This window comes from Geotrypetes seraphini, chromosome 4 (genome assembly GCF_902459505.1).
Source record: "Geotrypetes seraphini chromosome 4, aGeoSer1.1, whole genome shotgun sequence".
NCBI lineage: Eukaryota > Metazoa > Chordata > Amphibia > Gymnophiona > Dermophiidae > Geotrypetes > Geotrypetes seraphini.
Genome location: NC_047087.1, coordinates 260,035,156 through 260,054,518, shown reverse-complemented (window position 1 = coordinate 260,054,518; position 19,363 = coordinate 260,035,156). Strand labels below are relative to the sequence as shown.

The following is a 19,363-nucleotide window of genomic DNA, read 5'->3' as shown; positions in this document are numbered from 1 at the left end:
CATCCCACTCTCTGCATATAGGTACACACCCACATCCTTTCACAAACACACTCTCCAAACCTCTTAACGGGCATCACCCACACCATGCAGCTGCTCACACATGCACACATCTACACCTTCCCCAGACAAACCCAACCCACACATACATACATCCCAGGCCATCTCCGCACCTTAACAACCCCCATACATATTCCTGCATCCTACACACACTCATTATTGAGATACACATATATCTCCATCATATTCACACAAACGCTTTTCGTTGTTCCCATACAGACACAAACACACACACACACATCTAATCTAATAAAATGCTAGGCCGCGCATGCGCACTTCCTATGTGTGCGCCGGTTTTCCGTGAGCTGTAGCGACACATAAGAAGTGCGCATGTGCGGCTTACGCTCTGTCCTGCTCCCTGTTGAAAGATGCAACGTCTCCCTTACACTAACTTTGCCATCGCCGCCTCTCCGCTCTCTCTCTTCCTCCCCCCCCCCCCCGAGGCGGATGGCCAGTGGCTTACGCGCATGCGCTGGCTTGGCGCACCAGAGGGCAAGATGAAGGGGGTGTGGAGCAGCGCTGGCGGGGGCAGTTTCCGGTAGGGAACACGTCCACGAGTCCCCCTTCCCGCACCAACTGCTGCTGCTCCTGTTTGAAGCGGCCTGCTGAGGTTTGCGGCCGGCTGTAGCGAACCTCGCAGGCCGCTCTCCACATGGAGCACGTTCCCTCTGACGCAATCGCGTCAGAGGGAACATGCTATCATATGGAGAGCGGCCTGCGAGGTTCACTACAGCCGTTCGTGAACCTAAGCAGGCCGCTTTGAACAGGAGCAGCAGCGGCGGCAGCAACCATGGGTGGATGGAGGGAGGGGAAGAACGGGAGGGGAAGCGAAAAAGAAGGGCTATGGAGCAGGCAGGAAAGAGGGCTGCTTTGGAGGGAGGGGTGTGCTGGGGCCAGACAGTAATCCGGGGGAGGAACAGATGGGGGGCCATGAAGCAGGCAGGCATTGAACAACAGGGGGGAAGGGGGCTGCTTTGGGGGGAGAGTTGTGCTGGGGGCAGATAACAATTGGGGGGAGGGAGGAACAGAAGGGGGGCCACGAAGCAGGCAGGCATTGCACAACAGGGGGAGAGGTGAAAGGGGGCTGCTTTGGCAAGCAGGGGGGGGGGGCCAGGGAGACAGACAGAAAGAAAGATGCACAGACAGGGGACCTGGGAGAGACACAGACACAAAGAATGACAGACAGACAGCGTCCAGGGAGAGAGACAAATAAAAAAAACAACAACACACCATACATACAGACATCTACTCTAGCACCTGTTAATGTAATGGGCTTAAAGACTAGTATATATATATATATATACACATATTCACACACAACTTTCCCTACCCTATGCATTCCCCACTAGAGAATGATACGGGGACAAATTTGTCTCAGTCCCTGCATGAACTCAATTTCCCCATCCTGTCCCTGTGAGTTTTGTCACTGTCACTGTCCCTGCCCCGTTCCTGTAAGCTCTGCCTTAATTCCACAAGCCTTGAACACTTATGATTTTAAAGTGTTTAAGGCTTGTGCAGATGAAAATGGAGCTTGCAGGGACAGGAAAAGAACTCACGGGGAATGGGATGGGAAAATGAGTTCCTACGGGGAAAAATTTGTCCCTGTGTTATTCTCTATTTCTCACCACTCCCACTTTACATGCACTCACGCCAGAGGTATTCACAAACACTATTCTTCCTAAAAGGATTTCTATCACAAACCACCTCGTACACTTTCTACAAATCTGTTAGAAAGCATTCTCAAAACCGTGTCTCTGCATGCTTTCCAATATGTTTTCTGGGAGACAATCTGGCTGTGCATTCTTTTGGGACAAATGTATGGTATAGTTCAGATCTTTAAAGTTTTATACTATTTTTCCCTGTAGAGGATTTTATAATAGCCTTCCAAGCCATGCAGCTTAGGTGATAATTATTTTTAATGCAGCACTACTAGACAAACCGAATATTTTAGATGAATAAAGGTATTAGTTTTAAAGAAAAGGAGACTGGGAGACTGTTAATGATTTTATCTATTTAATTCCCAAGTAGATTCTTTTTCTTCTTTTTTTTTCAATTATTTAATTATTGATTTTTAACTTAAATACCAAGAATAACAACTTGTACAGAAAGCAGTTTAGCCCGAACACTTTACATTACAACATATATATGTAGCTTTAACAGCAATTAAACAAGAAAATAATATTGGATAATTATGCTCAAGTCCTCTATATGGATCCAAGATATTCAAATAGCGAGAAACTAAGAAAATACAAGTGTAATAAAGACATGCTAAAGCAGTGGTCTCAAACTTACGGCCCGCCAGGTACTATTTTGAGGCCCTCGGTATGTTTATCATAATCACAAAGGTAAAATAAAAGTTTCTTGATCATATGTCTCTTTAGCTATAAATTACAATATTATTATTAAGACTTAGCCAAAAAGAAAGATTTATAAACTATAAAGAGTTTTACCTCATGCAAAATTGTCATTTCTTTAATAAGACATTAACTATTTTTTTTTCTGAGGCCCTCCAAGTGCCTACAAATCCAAAATGTGGCCCTGCAAAGGGTCTGAGTTTGAGACCACTGTGCTAAAGGCTATAGAGCTGAGAAGAGTGTGTCATGCTTAAATCCAAAGAGCTCAAGGTTTTTCTCCCTCCAGACGCCAAAAAGGTAGTCAATTGTTGGGGTTCAAAGAAAACATTTAATTGTACGGTAGCACACAATACACTTAAAAGGATTCCTTAAATTAGATTTGGCCCCCAAAGATATGACCCCAGGTTTCAGAAGAAGAAATTCACGCCGATGCTTTTGCTTCTCTCTTGAACCATCAGGAAACATCTGAATTTTAAATCCTAGAAATTCTTTCTGTCTATTTTTAAAGAAACGTCTCAGAATCCAGGCTTTATCTATTGACAGAGCTACAGTTAGTATTTATCTGACGTCCACAAGTAGATTCTGATGTGCAAAGGTTTTGAAAACACCTCATATTTGGTCATTCCTACCTCACTGAACCAAAGTAATTTGGGTGTTGAAACGCTCACCTTCAAGATCACCCACATGCAGTTTACTGACACCTGTGAGGTATTCAGAAAGATTAGCTATTTGTTAGGAAGATTTACAGACAAAACATTTTTGGTTCCTTTTTGTTTTGTTTTTAGAATTTACCTATTTTATTGTTTTTATTTCAGTTCATTTCAGACATATGTTTTAATATAATATTTTTACATACACTAGAACCTTTTAATGCATACTAATCCATGATAAACAGAGACGTTTCAAAGGAAAGAAAGCTGTAGAACTAGGGAACACGATATATACTGCAAGTGGAACAATCCAAGAGCACCATCATCTTTTCCTGGAGAGGATAGTGAAGACCAAACCAGTGATGGAATTCAATGTTATGGGGCAAGCACAGTGGGTCCCTGCATGGCAATAGGATGGACAATAACTATTAGATGCTTTGGCTCTAAACAGATGTGAAAGGATGCTCTGTACTTCTAAGAAGGCCTGGGGGGAAGGGCAGAATCACCTGCATGGAAGTTGGAGCAGCAGATTCCTCTCAGCAAAAGAATGGGGGGGTCACCTACAATGAGCAGCAGTTACTACCCTAACTATCTTACTAAACATCAGATGGGCTATTTTGATCTTTATGTGCTATCATCTCTTGTATCATTGTGTTATTTTAATTGCACCCATCAACATGTGACTGTGATTACATCACAAAGTTCCATTGCATTAATCAGGTGATGTGCATATACTTAATATGGGGCTTGCACAAAAGTGATACCTTCAACTTAAATTTTGAATGAAACTACCCTTACATAAGAATAGGCCAAAACTGAATGACCAGAACTGAACCTTGCCACATCATCTTGCAAAGAAAACTGAAAAGCCATCTGTTCGACGCTTAATCTCTTGCATCCTCTCCTCTTCTTCTCCCCGGGGAAGAGACCTAAAATTCCGGTTGGCCCAGGTGCCTTAGGCCCCTCCCCGGTGCATCCCATGATGCACTAGGAAGGGGAAGGTCTTCCATTTAGTGGAGACAGACCTGCCGGCCAGAGGGTATAAGCATTTCTCTAGCTGGCCAACTAAAAAAGGTACTTATGGGGGCTGGGTGGGGAGGAATGGGTGCTAGGGGATGTCTCAGGGAGTGGGGTTTTTCCATCAGGAGGGATGGGGCATCACTCTTACCAGGGGATGTCTAGGGGGGTGGGGTTCTGGCAGGAGAAACTGGGCATCCCTCCTGTCGGTGGATGTCTTGGAGGGTGGCTGCAGGAGAAATTAGGCACTCCTCCTGCTGTGGACATTTGGGGATTGGGGGGCTGCTTCAGGGGCTCTGGCAGGAGGGACTGGGCATCCCTCCTGCCAACAGTCTTTTCGGGAGGGACGGGTTCTCTGCCACGACTGCTAAATTGATCGCAGCAGGGAGATTCCCTTGCCGCAATCAGTTCAACGGCCACATCTATTTCAGGCACCTATCATGGCCCTAGGGAGACACCTAGGGCCGCCTAAGCTTGCCTAAGGCCACTTCTGGGTGAAACCACTCTTAAGCCTAGCCTTGGGCAAGCTTAGTTGGCCCTATGCGCCTCCCTAGGCTCGTGAAGATGCCTTCAATGTAGGCAGCCTGACTTGGGGGGTGTTTTTGTTGTTTTTTTTAAAGTGCCTCCTGATTGGCTGGTTACGCTTACTGCCACCTACAATCAGGACACCATTTATAGATTTTGCCCCTAAGTGCCTAAAAGGTACCCGAACTGACTAAATGATCACTGGAGAGATAAAGGCATGACCCCCCCACCCTCCCACACACACACACACAGGCTCTATGACAGCTGTAGATAAAATGACAATTCCTCTTAGAGCAGTAAGCAGGTTCCTTTAGTAGCTTGGTGGTTGGTTTAGTGGATTATAGAAGGAGCCCAGGCCCATATCCTACTCTAACTGGTACACTTACTGAACTCACACATAAGTGATACGTGCAGGCATATGGGCTATTGTAGTGATATACAGTTGGGTTATAATGTAATGTGTATCTGGAATCTTTAATGTGTAATTCACTGCAGTGCCCCTAGGGTGCCCCACTGCTCTGCTGGGATGTCTTAATGGCTGGTCTAGTAAGACTGCTGGCCTCTAAATATCCCTTTAGATTGTTTTGTGCATTTGTACTTTGGATGTTTCTTGTTTGAAAATGGACTTTAAAGAAAGATGTATTGAGCACAAAAATGTCTAAAATAGGACAAATTTTGAACTGAAAAGAGCTTTTTTTCTCGTTCACATATGTTTTTTTTTACAGAATGTCCAAAATCAAATTTGGATATTATATTGAAAATGCCCCTCTAGGCATTGCAAAAATGGGTACTAACCTGCAAACCTCTTTGCAAGTCAGTAAATAGGTCTTAAATTGTAGAAACCGATAAATGATGTACAGTAACTATATGCATAAAATTACAGACCATTCAGAATGTTGCTTCTAGGCCTATATTCTCAGCAACAAGATATGATAAGGTGATGCTTTTATATAGTATCTCAGATTACATTGACTTTCTTTCTTTCAGAGCAAGGGGTATTTTTAAATTATGTACATAGGTTTTCTTGATCTTCCATGGAGAAATCCGGGACTTTATGATGAATTTAGTAGAATTGCCTTCTTTTAAGAACTATAGCTTGATTTGCAATAATCTAAGGTTAAGATTTCCTAATCCTAGAGGTATTAAATATAAACAATACATGTTATATCTTTTCCATATTTGGTGGCAAAATGGTGGAACTCTCTTCCAGTACAATTAAGAGCGATCCCCTCTTATGAGAGTTTCCATAAAGGCCTGAAGACCTATTTGTTTGCAAGATATCTCATTCATATTAACAGATAAGCAGATCTTCTATATGTTTGTGCTTAATTTTAATGTAAAATTGTAATTCCCGATGATGGCTAGCTTCTTATTAACTTGGAAATCACATTAAACTCCTATTTAGGTATATTAGCAATTCATAAATATTTATGTTATCATCTGAAATTAATTAAATTATTATTCAATTATCACCTTAGCTTCTTGCTTCTCTGAAGACTTTTAAAGAGTAAGATGTAGAAGTCATCAGTGTGTGCATGATGAATATTTGTTGAAAAATATCCACAGAGTTGGGTGAGAAGATGCTAGAGGGAGGTTATGTGTTTTTTTTTACTAGACCATTAGATATCATATGAGGAAGGCAGGATACCAGTATACAGATAGGCATCTCAAAGACTGCCTAGTTTAAAATAAGGTAGCAATAATATTTTTAACACTGTAAAAATATGTACAATTATGGTCCAATTGGTTCCTTCTTCTCCTTTTTCTAATCCCGTTTCATTCAAAATTCATTGGCTTACTAATATAAATATACTCCAATGTTTCATGACACTAGCTTAAAGATTTATAACGTACTTCGTCAAGTAATACAAATTTTGGATACACCTTTATACTACTTCTAGTTGTTGCTTTCGTCACAGAAGCCTGAAATATACAAAATGTGTAAGAAATGTTATTACATTTGGAAAATATATATAAAACCACATCTTAAAAATCTCTCTAAAATAATTGCATTATTATTTTAACCACTCAAATAAAGGGTAGCTCACAAAATATCACTATAAGCCTGTATGCAGATTTAACTCTTATTACTTTCACAAAGCTTCCTAGTCATTAATCATGCAAAATATGTGTATTATTAAAAAGTGCTCAGACCACCAACCATGCAAAGCACTTTTTAATAATACACATATTTTGCATGATTAATGACTAGGAAGCTTTGTGAAAGTAATAAGAATTATTATTTAACACTATAGGCTCCTTTTGCTAAGGTGCGCTAGCGGTTTTAGCACACGCGCTAGACCTAACGCTTCCATAGAGCTTGCGTTAGTATTTTCCATTTAGCGCGGGGTTTGCACGCGCTAATCTTCCGCGCATGTTAAAAACGCTTGCACACTTTAGTAAAAGGAGCCCTATATCTTGCAGATCCTAGAGGTTCCAAATTCAAAACTTTTGAAAAAATAAAAGGCCGCTTTTACAAAGCCGTTCAGTGCATTTGCCGCAGGAGAATCATTACCGCGACTTGGTAAATGGGACCCCAAATTTCTTAAAAATCCAAAAGCTAGGGATCTAAGAATACTCAACCAGTTGTGCACTAACTTGGATGAATCTTTTCATAAAGGTAGTTAATAAATCCCAATCAATAAACACTGTAAATAAACTTAGTGGGGTAGTTGCTAACGTGTGTTAAGAAAAAAATGTTAAGTTTTGCTATTTAACATTTCTTAAATAGCAAAAGAGCTTAGTTATCAATGTGGGCTACCACTAAGACCTACCCCTCCCCCTTTTACAAAACTGCAAAAGTGGTTTTTAGCACAGGCCGGCACGCTGAATGCTCCTATGAGCGTCAGGAGCAGAGCAGAGCAGAGCATTCAGCGTGCCAGCCTGCGCTACAAACCACTTTTGTGGTTTTGTAAAAGGAGGGGCTAGTTTCTAATAACTGGGGTCAACAGTAGAATAACACATCGTCATGGTAGCCCTTGTTGATAACATTTCCCCCCAAATGTGAGTTCTTTGCCCTTAACCCATGTTTTGGCAGCAGAATATGATCAAATGGTGAGATGCATAACATGCAAAGCACCTCATTATTATGCAAATTGAGTAATATAGCTTGTGTTATTTTTCCAGAAAATACAGCTCGTAAAGTTAACACCTGCTTTTTGCTGGTGTTATTTTACCTCCCTGGGGGCACCAGACTAGTAACATGGAGCCTAAAGCTCCCTTAAAGCCATCTTAAAGTGGCAGTAGACTATTAAACATTTACCCACCCTCAGATCCCCTCAACAAATCTGCCCATCAAATACTGTTCATAGCTGAAATACTCCCCATGAGACACTCCTCAATTGGAGTACCCCCTGAACCCTAGTCTCCCCATCAGACATCCCTCTAATTGATCTTCTGAAATCCACACTCCTTCTGAATCAGAACCCTCATTTGCCACCCCTATTGCTCCCCCAGCACCTACCATTGTCTCCCTTGTATCTAGTGGTGGGGCAGTGGTCACTCCTGCCCCTTCAGTTCCCAGAATCAAAATGGCATCTCTTGATCCCCAGCAGTAATCTTGCTATACTACCACTGAGGGTCAAGCGGCCAAAGAGAGCCACAAGGATCAATAGATGCCATTTTGACTCTGGGAGAAGAAGGTCAGAAGCAAATGTGGATTGCACCTGCCCCTATCTCGAAACACCAGGAAGATATCTAGTAGGTGCTGGGAGGAACAATGAAAGGTGGGGGGACCTGATTGGAGGAGGAGTTTGATTAGGGTGTCTGATGGGGAACCCTGAAACAGAGTAGGAAGTATTCCAGTTTAGGGGGTTGCTTGATGGTGAATCTGAAACTGGGGCTTTAGAGAGGATTGGGGTGGGCAAGAACATTAATAGACCATCAACCCTTTTAAAACTAAGGGTCTACTTTCTTTACATTACAGTAGAAAGGAACATCCAAATTTCCAGCTGCAGCAATGCAAAAACAAAAGGTACTAGATATATGAGGGCTGTTCACAAAGTTCCAGGACAGCTTTTATTGAGCGCCAATGGGAAGTTCTTTTGAAATGCTCTAGGCGGCATTGAGTAGCTTGAAACCTCATAAGTAACTTCCTTGTTTCCGTTTGTTGATATCTGTTTTCGTCTCTGAGCTACAGCAGTTTTTGTGAAAGTGTGTTTTATGATCAGCTATTTTTCATCCTCTTCAATGAGCGTGAAGTTCTGTTTTAAATTGAATAAGACCGCTACAGAAACATATAAAATATTGAAAGCGGCTTATAGGAAACATGTCATGAGTCGTGGAAAGTGTTTTGAATGCATCAAAATTTGTGAATTTTGTGCAAAAATACAATAACAGTTCTTCCCTAGCCACCTTACTCTCCTGGCAGGGCCCGTGCTGACTTCTTGTTTCCTAAACTTAAATCAAAGCTGAAAGGAACGTGAAGACACCATTGAAGACATAAAGCAAAATCCAACACATCAACTTTTGGCGATTCTTGAAGATGTGTGTAATGATTGTTTCCAGAAGTGGAAATTATATTGGGAAAAGTGTATATGTAGGGACGGGGGGTACTTTGAAGGGGAATCAATGGAATAAGTTGTAAGATTGTTTAATAAATTTTTATAAAATCAGTCCTGGAACTTTTTGAACAGACCTCGTATTCATTACAAACCTGTAGTAAAGAAGTGTGAATATTCAAGGAGGGTAGTGGTCTCTGTGATAGATTTAGATTTACACGGAGGCTTGAAAATCATTTAGATCATCTAGTGACATCCTCAGTATATTTTGCTGTGGTAACATGTTGTGTTTCCGCAGCTTAGCAAATAACCTTTTTAGATATCAAGTAAAATCTGTGCACACTAGATAATTTTTAAAAATAAACTGTTCAGGGAGTTTCCCTTTTGATATAAGACATTGCAAAGTGTCTTTGTACACAAGACACATTTATTTTGCACTTGCAATTTGTGGAAGTGCCCAATCGGAGCTGAGAAAGTGGTAATGACATCTGAAAATGCAGATTATACCTGTACTCTGTACTTCCCCTTACTAAGCACCCCCCTACCCTACCACCCTTCTCCTTCCCCAAAGAAAGCCTGTTTGTAACCTAGCTAAATATGAGTAAGTGTCATGTTAGCCCTTTTGGACTTTGAAGCAGATAGAGAAGTATAGTTTTCAGCCAGGACATTTTACCCAAGTAGTACCTATTAACCAAGGTAAATGGCTTTGAAAATTGCCCTCTTATTGAATATGGAAATAACATCTCATGAATCAGATCCTAGGAGAAAAATATTTGTATATCTAGCCCTAAATGTCTGTAATTCTATCATTTTATAAAGAACAGAGAGTCTATAAAACAGTCATGTAAACCATTAAGCTCCTCATTCAAACAACTGAAGCCATCATGGGCAAATGGTTCTTCTTTCCTTTGTGGCTCACATTTGCCAGTACAGTCCATTCTGTTGTTTGTATGCTCAATTACTTAGCAATGGCAGAAAACCACAGAAGATGAGTTGGGCTAATTGGTCTTTATCCGCCATCATTTACTACGTTGCTTGGCTACTAAGTTACTCTATTATAATATGACTTCCTGTGAAAAAGAGAGGCAGATGTGCCCATCAAAGCTGAAATAATCAATCATACTGGTAAATTTAGCTGCTTTTTTTTTAAGTTGTCATATAGCAGCTCATCTTCAATTGGGAGTTCTGTACTAATCATAAATATTTACTAGGACCCATGCCTATGATGCTCTGTGTCTGGAAAATCTTGGCTCATCCTTAAGAATGAGGTCATTTCATGGTAGCTGAGCTTAACAGAGATCACTTGTGACCCAGCTGGAAACTTTTAAAGAAACAGGCTGAGACTGCCAGAGCAGTAGAAATAAAAATGCTCTATCGTCAAGCATTCCACTTAAATCTAGATTTATCATATAGACAACTATCCTTTACCATGTTGATAATTTACAATAATAAGATGTGCCTGACAGAAGTAGAATTTTGATGTATCCTGATGAACAACTAGATATGACATACTTAGATTATTAGCTTAATTATTAGCATATCATAATTATAATAAATAGTGTAATTAATGAAAAAAATATCAGATGAAATTGGAGTCACAGAAGAAATATCAAGAAATATTTATTTTCTGATAAAATGACTCTCAGAACTGTGGGACAGATACAGAGAAGGTGGGAATGAGGTAAGGTGTAGAGAATGACATGGGGACATTCCTGTCCCTGCCCCGTTCCCGCAGGCTCCATCTCCATTTCCACAAGCTCTGTCCCCATCCCTGCCCTGTCCCTGCCCTATCCCCAAGGACTCTGTCCTCATTTGCATAAGCCTTGAACACTTATGATTTTATATTTAAATGTTTTTATTAAAGTATTAAAAGGGGCAATATTTTGTAAACTGATATTTATAAATCACATATAGAGCCATTCATTTCGATCTGGTTTTGGTACAACCTTCCCAAAGATTCAGTTGCCTATGATTTTACATTATCTGGGAAGGTACTTGGATTGTGTAGTGGAGGAACAGGAAAATAAGTGCCTATTAAATGTTAGAAATGCTTCTTGATGCCTCCAATGGTGGATGGATCTGTTGTAGTAACAGTAAGATGCTTGAGCAGCTGGGCACATGATGGAAGGATGTTGCAGATGGTAGGAGTCTGATCCACAGACAAGATTCTTGTTGCCACGTTATAGGCAGACAAGACACAAATGATGTCATTTAACAGTAGTTCATTTAAATCCAAAAGCAGCTTCTGCAGTTTTTTAATCATTGAATTCATTATGCCATTTTTAAAAAAGGGTTCCATGAGAGATCTGGAGAAATTACAGACTAGTAAGCATGACTTCAGTGCCGGGCAAAATGGTGGAAACAATTATAAAAAATAAAATTGTGGAACACATAGACAAACATGATTTAATGAGACAGAGTCAGCATGAGTTCAGCCAAGGAAGATCTTGCCTTACCAATTTAAAATGCTTGACTTCTTTGAAGGTGTGAATAAACATGTGGATAAAGGTGAACCAGTTGATGTAGAGTGTCTAGATTTTCAGAAAGCTTTTGACAAAGTTCCTCATGAGAGGCTTCTTAAAAAATTAAAGAGTCATGGGAGAGGTGGCAAAGTTCAGTTGTGGATTAGGAATTGGTTATCAGATAGAAAACAGAGAGTAGGGTTAAATGGTCATTTTTCTCAATGGAGGAGAGTAAACAGTGGAGTGCTGCAGGGGTCTGTACTGGGACTTGTGTTATAAATGATCTGGAAACTGGAACGACAAGTGAGGTGATTAAATTTGCAAATGACACTAAACTGTTCAAAGTTGTTAAAACGCATGCAGATTGTGAAAAATTGTAGGCAGCCCATAGGAAATTGGAAGACTGGGCGTCCAAGTGGCAGATGAAATTTGACAAGGACAAATGCAAAGTAATGCACATTGGGAAGAATAACCCAAATCACAGTTACCAGATGCTAGGGTCCACCTTGGGGGTTAGCGCCCAAGAAAAGGATCTGGGTGTCATTGTAGACAATATGATGAAACCTTTTGCCCAATGTGCGGTGGCAGCCAAAAAAGCAAACAAGATACTAGGAATTATTAGATAAGGGATGGTTAACAAGACTAAGAATGTTATAATGCCTCTGTGTCGCGCAATGGTATGACCTCACCTTGAGTATTGCGTTCAGTTCTGGTCTCCTTATCTCAAGAAAGACATAATGGCACTAGAAAAGGTTCAAAGAAAAGCGACCAAAATGATAAAGGGATGGAACTCCTCTCATATGAAGAAAGACTAAAAAGGTTGGGACTCTTCAGCTTGGTAAAGAGACGGCTAAGGGGAGATATGATTGAAGTCTACAAAATCCTGAGTGGAGTAGAATGGGTACAAGTGGATCGATTTTTCACTCCATCAAAAATTATAAAGACTAGGGGACAAGCGATGAAGTTACAGGGAAATACTTTTAAAACTAATAAGAGGAAATATTTTTTCACTCAAGAGAATAGTTAAGCTCTGGAATGCATTGCCAAAAGTTGTGGTAAGAGCGGATAGCGTAGCTGGTTTTAAAAAAGGTTTGTAGAATTTCCTGGAGGAAAAGTCCATAGTCTGTTATTGAGACAGACATGGAGGAAGCCACTGCTTGCACTGGATCAGTAGCATGGAATGTTGCCACTCTTTTGGTTTTTGCCAGGTACTAGGGACCTAAACATGCATGTTTACCTAAACCCTAAATCCTAAACCCTGAACATGCATAAGAGAGATTTGCATATCATGGAGGTGGCAGGCATGCAAATCTGTCCCATGCAAATTCATTAGGGCTATCCTGAAAACCTGACTGGGTGGTAGTCCTCCAGGACAGGGTTGGGAACCACTGGTTTAAATTATTCTATCCCCATCAGAGAGAAACGCAGAAATGTACACACAAGATTTCCTGTGTATATTATACCTTATGAATTTTCCTTGGTACAATGGAAGTAGTTAGATGATTGCAATCTCTTAGATTCACTGCTAATGCTCATCGCATAGGAGTGAGGTTCATTCTTGTCATGATATTTGTAAAACTAACCCATTTGGAGACCAATGCACACACTCACTTTTCAAACACATATACCCATGCATTTTGACTGTAGACACACACACACTATGTACTATATACCAGGGGTCTCCAACCTTTTTCATCTTAAGGGCCACAAGATGATAACAAGAGAGCTCTGAGTTTAATGACAATGTTTTTGGTATTTGCAAGAAGGCAATAGCTTTTGCTTTCTTTCTTACTGAGATTGAAATACATCATATTTTTTTTTTGCTGTTATTGAGTGCAGATATTTCTCACTAGATGCATTTATTAAATATGTTTATATGTGGACCAACTAGGCCAGGGAGGTATCCATTGAGATTGGTTTAACAATAGATATATATGCCAATGTGGCAGTGCTTTTAGAGAAAAAAATGATGTTAATTTTCAGCAGTGATTACATTTTTCTCCTCCCCTACCTCCTCAGCTCCCAATGGATTCCACGCATTGACTATAGAATAGAGTATGACAAATTTTTCCACATCCCTGCAGGAACTCATTTTCCCGTCCCGTCCTCGCGAGTTCTTTTCCTGTCCCTACCCTATTCCTGCGAGCTCTATCCTCGTCTGTACAAGCCTCAAACACTTTAAAATCATAAGTGCTTCAGGCTTGTGCAGTTAAGGCAGAGCTTACAGGAATGGGGCAGGGACAGCGACAAAACTCACGGGGATAGGGAAATTGAGTTCCTGCGGGAATGGGGAAAAATTTGTCCCCCATGTCATTCTCTACTATGGAACATCCCCACTTATCAACTGCAGAAATGCTTTCTCTGGGTTCATCCAGCTTTCCCTCCAGTTCCCCGTCCACCTTATCCTTCCAAACCTTCTGCAAGTGCTGCTGCTCCACTGGCAAAAGCATGCTACTTCTTCCACAGCCTGGAGTCTCTTTCCATATCATCCTGCCCAGAAACATGAAGTTCTGTCACAGTAGGCAGGACACTATGAAGAGAGGCTAAGGGCAGTAGGAAAGGCAGCATGCGTTTGGCAGAGGCATAGCAGTACTTTCGGAAGGTTTGGAGGGCCGAGGTGGGTGGGGAAATGGAGGAGAAACTGGATGAAAAGAAGTAAGAGGGGAAGGATGCCAACCGTGGGAGAAAGGGTATTTGTGTTTGAGGTCCACAATGAAGGGCTACTGGGGCTGCATTTTGGAGATCGCTGTACTGCACTGTCTTGCTCTTCAGACACATACATATATACATACAAACTGGCATTTCAGCTACACAAAAACTCTCAAACGCACACACTCTCACTTTTCAGACACACTCTTGCTCTTCATTTCATATCATTGAAACAAAAAGTGTAGAATAATGTAAGTTTCATTCTCTTCAGCGGCCCCTTGTGCATACACACACTCTATCATTCTTCACACACACACACACATAAGAACATAAGAATTGCCATCCTGGGACAGACCAAAGGTCCACAAACCCAGTATGTTGTTTCCAACAAATGGCAATCCATGTCATAAGTACCTGATGAAATCCCAAAAGAGTTAAACAGATTTTATGCTGCTTATCCTAGAAATAAGCAGTTGGTTTTTCCTAAATATATACATCAAAATAATAGCTCATAGGCTGTTCTTTTAAGAAATTATTCAAACTTTTTTTTTAAAACTCTGCTAAGCTAACTGCTTTCACCACATTCTCTGGCAATGAATTCCATGCGCTCTCACATTTCAGGCACACACACACATTTGTGTTTTGCTGCTGCCTGCTGCTCATATGTTTATTTAGTGAAAGCCTTTCCCAACTTTGCCTATCATCATAGGCTATTGTAGTTGCTGCCAGATCTTTTCCCTTAACCTGCAGCAGCCCCCTTCTGTCTCTTGCCCATTCCTATCTCTTCTCTGCAACGCCCTATAGGACACTCGCTGGCTTTCAAAATCATTCCAGGTCCTCTTGATGATCTTAGACCCTCCTCATATACACAAGCTTCACTTTCACAACACAGGATCTTCCTCCTAGTTCACTCCCTTCCTTTCTATGACTAGAGATGCCTTCCAGTTCTCCCATCACCAGCATCTTCCCAGTAGCTGAATCCTACTCACAGTCTCTGCCACTGGTTATGCTGGGAGCATGTAGGACAGGCTCACTAAAGTAGGGGGAAGAACTGAAGAAAAAACAGAGATCTAATCTCTGAAGATTGCCCAGATACTTGGTAGTTATTTTTTTTTAAATTAGATAAAGTGAACCCTCCCCCCCATACAGTTATCAACCTTAGCTTCCTGGGTCCTGAGCACATCTGACAAGGCCCCCTAAACATTTGAGCCTTAGACATCTGCCTAGTTTGCCTTTGTCTTAATCTGACTTTCAGATATCAGATATAATTGAGAGAAAGAATATGTTTTAGCATGGGTAGCAAAGGACCTCACGGATCTTAACTGTACGTCCTTAAAAATCAAAGGTCCGTGCCACTTTTAGTCTCAGCATAGGTTATGATAGACCTCTATGACAATTTAACTGACGGATCCTAATGCTTTTCCCCCCTATGCTAAGATTAAAAGTAGCAAAACCTTTGCCCTGAGGTCTGTACCACTTTTAGTCTCAGCATAGGGAAGGGAAAGCATTAGGATCTGTCAGAGCTAAAGTGTCATAGAGGTCTGTCAGAGCCATAACCTATGCCAAGACTAAAAGTGACACCGACCTCCGATTTTCAAGGATGTGCATATAAGATCCGTGAGGTCCGCATTTTACCCCTTCCCAGCAGCAAGCTAAGTAGTTATTCTTCACAGCTAAGGAAAAAAGAAGCATTAGCAATCTTCTGTACACTTAAGCATGTATAACTGACTTCTGAAAGATGGCCGTAGAATTAAGCAGTGTAGGCAGGGGCAATTGAACAGACCGAATGGGCCAAATGGCCTTTAACTATTGGCATCTACTATATTGCTAATCAGTGTTCCTTTTTTCAAGTCTTGACACTGAATCCAAAAATGTTGTAGAGAAACTGAGAGCCCTTACCATTATGGACTACAAGTCTATATTTTCTTTCCAAGCACAGCTCTTCCTGTTTCTTCCTGACAATTTTTTGTGTTTCTGGAGTCAAACCACTTGGATCCCGGGAGAACACAAAAGAATAACCGTCTTTACACGTCCCATCAGCATTGAGTTTACGACAGCTGTAGTGAACTGCGTAAGTGTCGTAATCAGTATCTACCACCCAGTGATTATCCTCTGGAAAGCAAAAGGAAAATGCAATAAGCTGAACAGTTAAAAGCGGAAATTCACTTTTGGTGGAAATTTGTGCAATGGGATCATGTTTTGGCTAGATGAAAACTTCACCTAACTAATTTGAAAACACCTAAATTGTATTAAGACATCTTACTTGGGGCTTGATTCTTGGTTCTGGGGATCTGGGGGAAAATGCTTTATACGAAATCAGACCCTTTGTCTGAAAAGTCCTCGGTCTCTTAAAGTATCTATTAGAGATCTTTCTTACCTCCACTCTCAAAAAAGGATAAAACACCAAAATACTCCATCTTGAACTTAGCAGGGTCTTCAGTGTCTCGAAATCTGCCCACCATGTTAGCACAAAGCTCCCAATTGCTGTGTTAGAAAAAATATTGTCACAAAATCAACAAAACTCCCAGCGACTTTGTTTCCAATTAAGTCCCCTACAAGAAACTGAAGTATTAAACTAAGAAAGCAGTGGTGAAATTGATAGAAATATGACAGCAGATAAAGAACATATGGCCTATCTAGTCTGTCCATCCATATTATCTACTTACTATCCCTTCCTCTCCCTTAGAGATCCTCTGTGCTTGTCCCAAGCTTGGTTAAAATCAAATACAGTTCTCGTTTCCACCACCTCCACTGGGAGGCTGTTCCATACATCCACCATCCTTTCCATAAAGAATTTTTTTTTTTCTGATTACTCATGACTCTGTTCCTTTTGACCTTTGTCCTGTGCCCTTTAGTTCCAGAGCTTCCTATCAACTGAAAAAAGATTACCTCCATGCATTTTTATATGCCACAGAGGAATTTAAATATATATAATATATATATAATATCTTCCCACTCCTACCTTTCTTCTGATGGATGACACAGTACAGTAAATGCAAAGGCATATCACTAACTTGAAAATAATGACTCTCCCTTTCGCTGTTGCACCCATCGAGCCATCTGGTTTCACGTCAAACTGGGCAACAATATTATCCAAGAGGAAAATTCCCTCAGGGTCTTTCTTGGCCACCGCATACCATGTCCCCGCATACTGGAAAATATGACAGAAATCAGAGATTAATGCTGGTCAAAGAGTTGCATCAGTTACTGTACTAGAATAAAGCATCCCCCATGCCCTGTAAGCAGGTTTTAGACACTCACACGGTAGCGGTCAAAATTTTGCATGACTTTGAAGCTGCTCACGCGACAGTCTCTCTCTGCAAGGCAGCTGCCCAGGAAGCCTAGGGCAAGCAGCAGCCCCAAAGATTTTACATCCATCTTGCACGCCACAGAATCCAGTCCTCAGAGGATCTGCCAAAAGTAAATGAACAATGCCACAAAAAAAACCCTCTAATAAATAAAAAATGACCAATCAACAGAAACAGTACAGCATCTGAAAAAGAAGCCGAGGTAAGTGAGAAGATGTAAAAAGTTTCTGCTTTAGTCTGGCTTTTCTCTAAATTCTCCCTCTCCTCAGAGGTCAGCTAGCTAACAGAGAGGCAGTGTTTTAACTTTTTCAGACAGGTCTGCTAACAGATAAAAAGAGCCCCAGCAATTCCCCCGTCTCCGACTGCTTCCAAATACAAACAGCACTGCAGGGCAAGGTCTGAGAGCTTTATAAAGAGCCGTAAATGGTTATTCTTTCGTAACCCTCTGCAAGGTAAAAGACCTAAGTTTTAAGACTGGAATGTGAGTGGATCCAGCTGGCAGAAGCTCATTCTGGGAACCTTGAAATAACAGCAGATTCGCCCTTTAACCCAGACTCCCATCTGTCATAAAAGCCAGGCACAGCAGCCTAAAGGAACCACTGTTTCTGCAGAATGTGAAAAGCTGATGAAAACAGTGAGGCATATGTATCTGCACTGAGCCAAAATATATATTCAACACTGCTGGAAGGGCAGAGAGGGCTGGGAAGGTGACTGTCTGCACACAGTGTGGTCTGGATACAGACCACAGGCTGGCACATGCCTGGGTATAAAGAGTGATTTGAGGCCAGTTAATTCTAAAGAAGCATGGTGCTTTTAAGAAAACCATGCCAAGAACTTAGGCTGTAAGCAGGTCAGCAATGTAATCAGCATTTGAATATGTATAGAGATCCAGGGCTATGCTCTAACGAGTTCCCGATCAAGTAATACTTATTAACTCTAATACTTATTAACTCCAGTCCAGTAGTCCAAAGAGATGCAGTGTGGGAGCTACTCTGAAGAAGGCTTGTGAATGGATGTTAGAGTGATTTTCTTTGGAGAGTGTGTGGTAGGGATTGTCCTTGGAAGGACCTTAGTGACCTTGGAGGTACTTAGAGAGAGAGAGAGATCTTGTTCAAATACTCTGGGCCATTTACTTTAAGTGCCCTGAAGATCAGACATCTGGGCCATAGAGTTTTAAATTTAGCCCTCTATTGAATTAATAACCAGTGAACATTTTGCAAAAATGATGTGATTTGATCACATCACTTTCTGTCAGTTATGCTGTGGTATTCTGAATTAGTTGGAACTAGTGCAAAAATAAGCCTGAAACAATTAGCCAGTCGATAATCAGTTCACAGTCATATTGCCAGAGTGGTTGTTTAAAAGTCTTGCAATGCTGTGGGATCTGTGAAGTTTACTGTTCTGTTTTGAAAAGTCACTCGCATAACAGCAAGGTAAAATAGCCCATATTGAGCTCCCAATTGCTTAAGTTGAGAATGCATAGCCAGAAACTACTTCCTCACCCAAGCAGTATGCTCTGCAAGGTCCGGAATCATTGAGATCTTGGCCCCTTGACATTTGATATTCCTTTGCAGCTGTTAAGATCTCCAGGCCTTATTGGAATCTTAGAATCGGCAGCCCAGACTCTTGATTCACAGCCGTGCTTGGTATTCTTGAGCCCTTTTGATCTCTAGAAGAAATTTAAACTGCAGATTTAATAGGCAGGGAATAAATTCCTCTAGAAATCCTATAGCGTTAGAGCCTTCTGCTCTTTCCAGGAGGCCCAGAATCCGTACATTATTACGGCGGCTTCTGTTACTAGCCCCCTCCAGGTCTTTTTTTTTCATCTAAGCAATTGTTTTG

At 41.1% G+C, this 19,363-nt stretch overlaps 2 protein-coding genes across 2 annotated transcripts in view; one reads left to right on the top strand and one right to left on the bottom strand.

Annotated features, from left to right (window-relative positions):
• The window catches only part of LOC117360103 (cone cGMP-specific 3',5'-cyclic phosphodiesterase subunit alpha'-like), a 121,977-nt gene that overhangs the window by 24,926 nt on the left and 77,688 nt on the right, over positions 1-19,363 (top strand).
• Positions 1,925-18,289, bottom strand: RBP4 (retinol binding protein 4). Its single transcript, XM_033943771.1, has 5 exons — positions 17,475-18,289; positions 17,228-17,364; positions 16,591-16,697; positions 16,113-16,325; positions 1,925-6,526 (listed from the first exon to the last, which is right to left on the bottom strand). Exons 1-5 carry the CDS (start codon positions 17,589-17,591, stop codon positions 6,501-6,503), a joined length of 600 nt encoding a protein of 199 aa, XP_033799662.1. The 5' UTR covers positions 17,592-18,289; the 3' UTR covers positions 1,925-6,500.

Bases quoted from the DNA above. Each gene is read 5' to 3' on its own strand.
- RBP4 (XM_033943771.1), bottom strand. From the start codon at position 17,591: ATGGATGTAAAATCTTTGGGGCTGCTGCTTGCCCTAGGCTTCCTGGGC. The intron at 17,365-17,474 runs GTGAGTGTCTAA...CATATTTTCCAG, and splicing joins AAAATTTTGACCGCTACCGT to TATGCGGGGACATGGTATGC. The intron at 16,698-17,227 runs GTTAGTGATATG...TTTCTAACACAG, and splicing joins GGGAGAGTCATTATTTTCAA to CAATTGGGAGCTTTGTGCTA.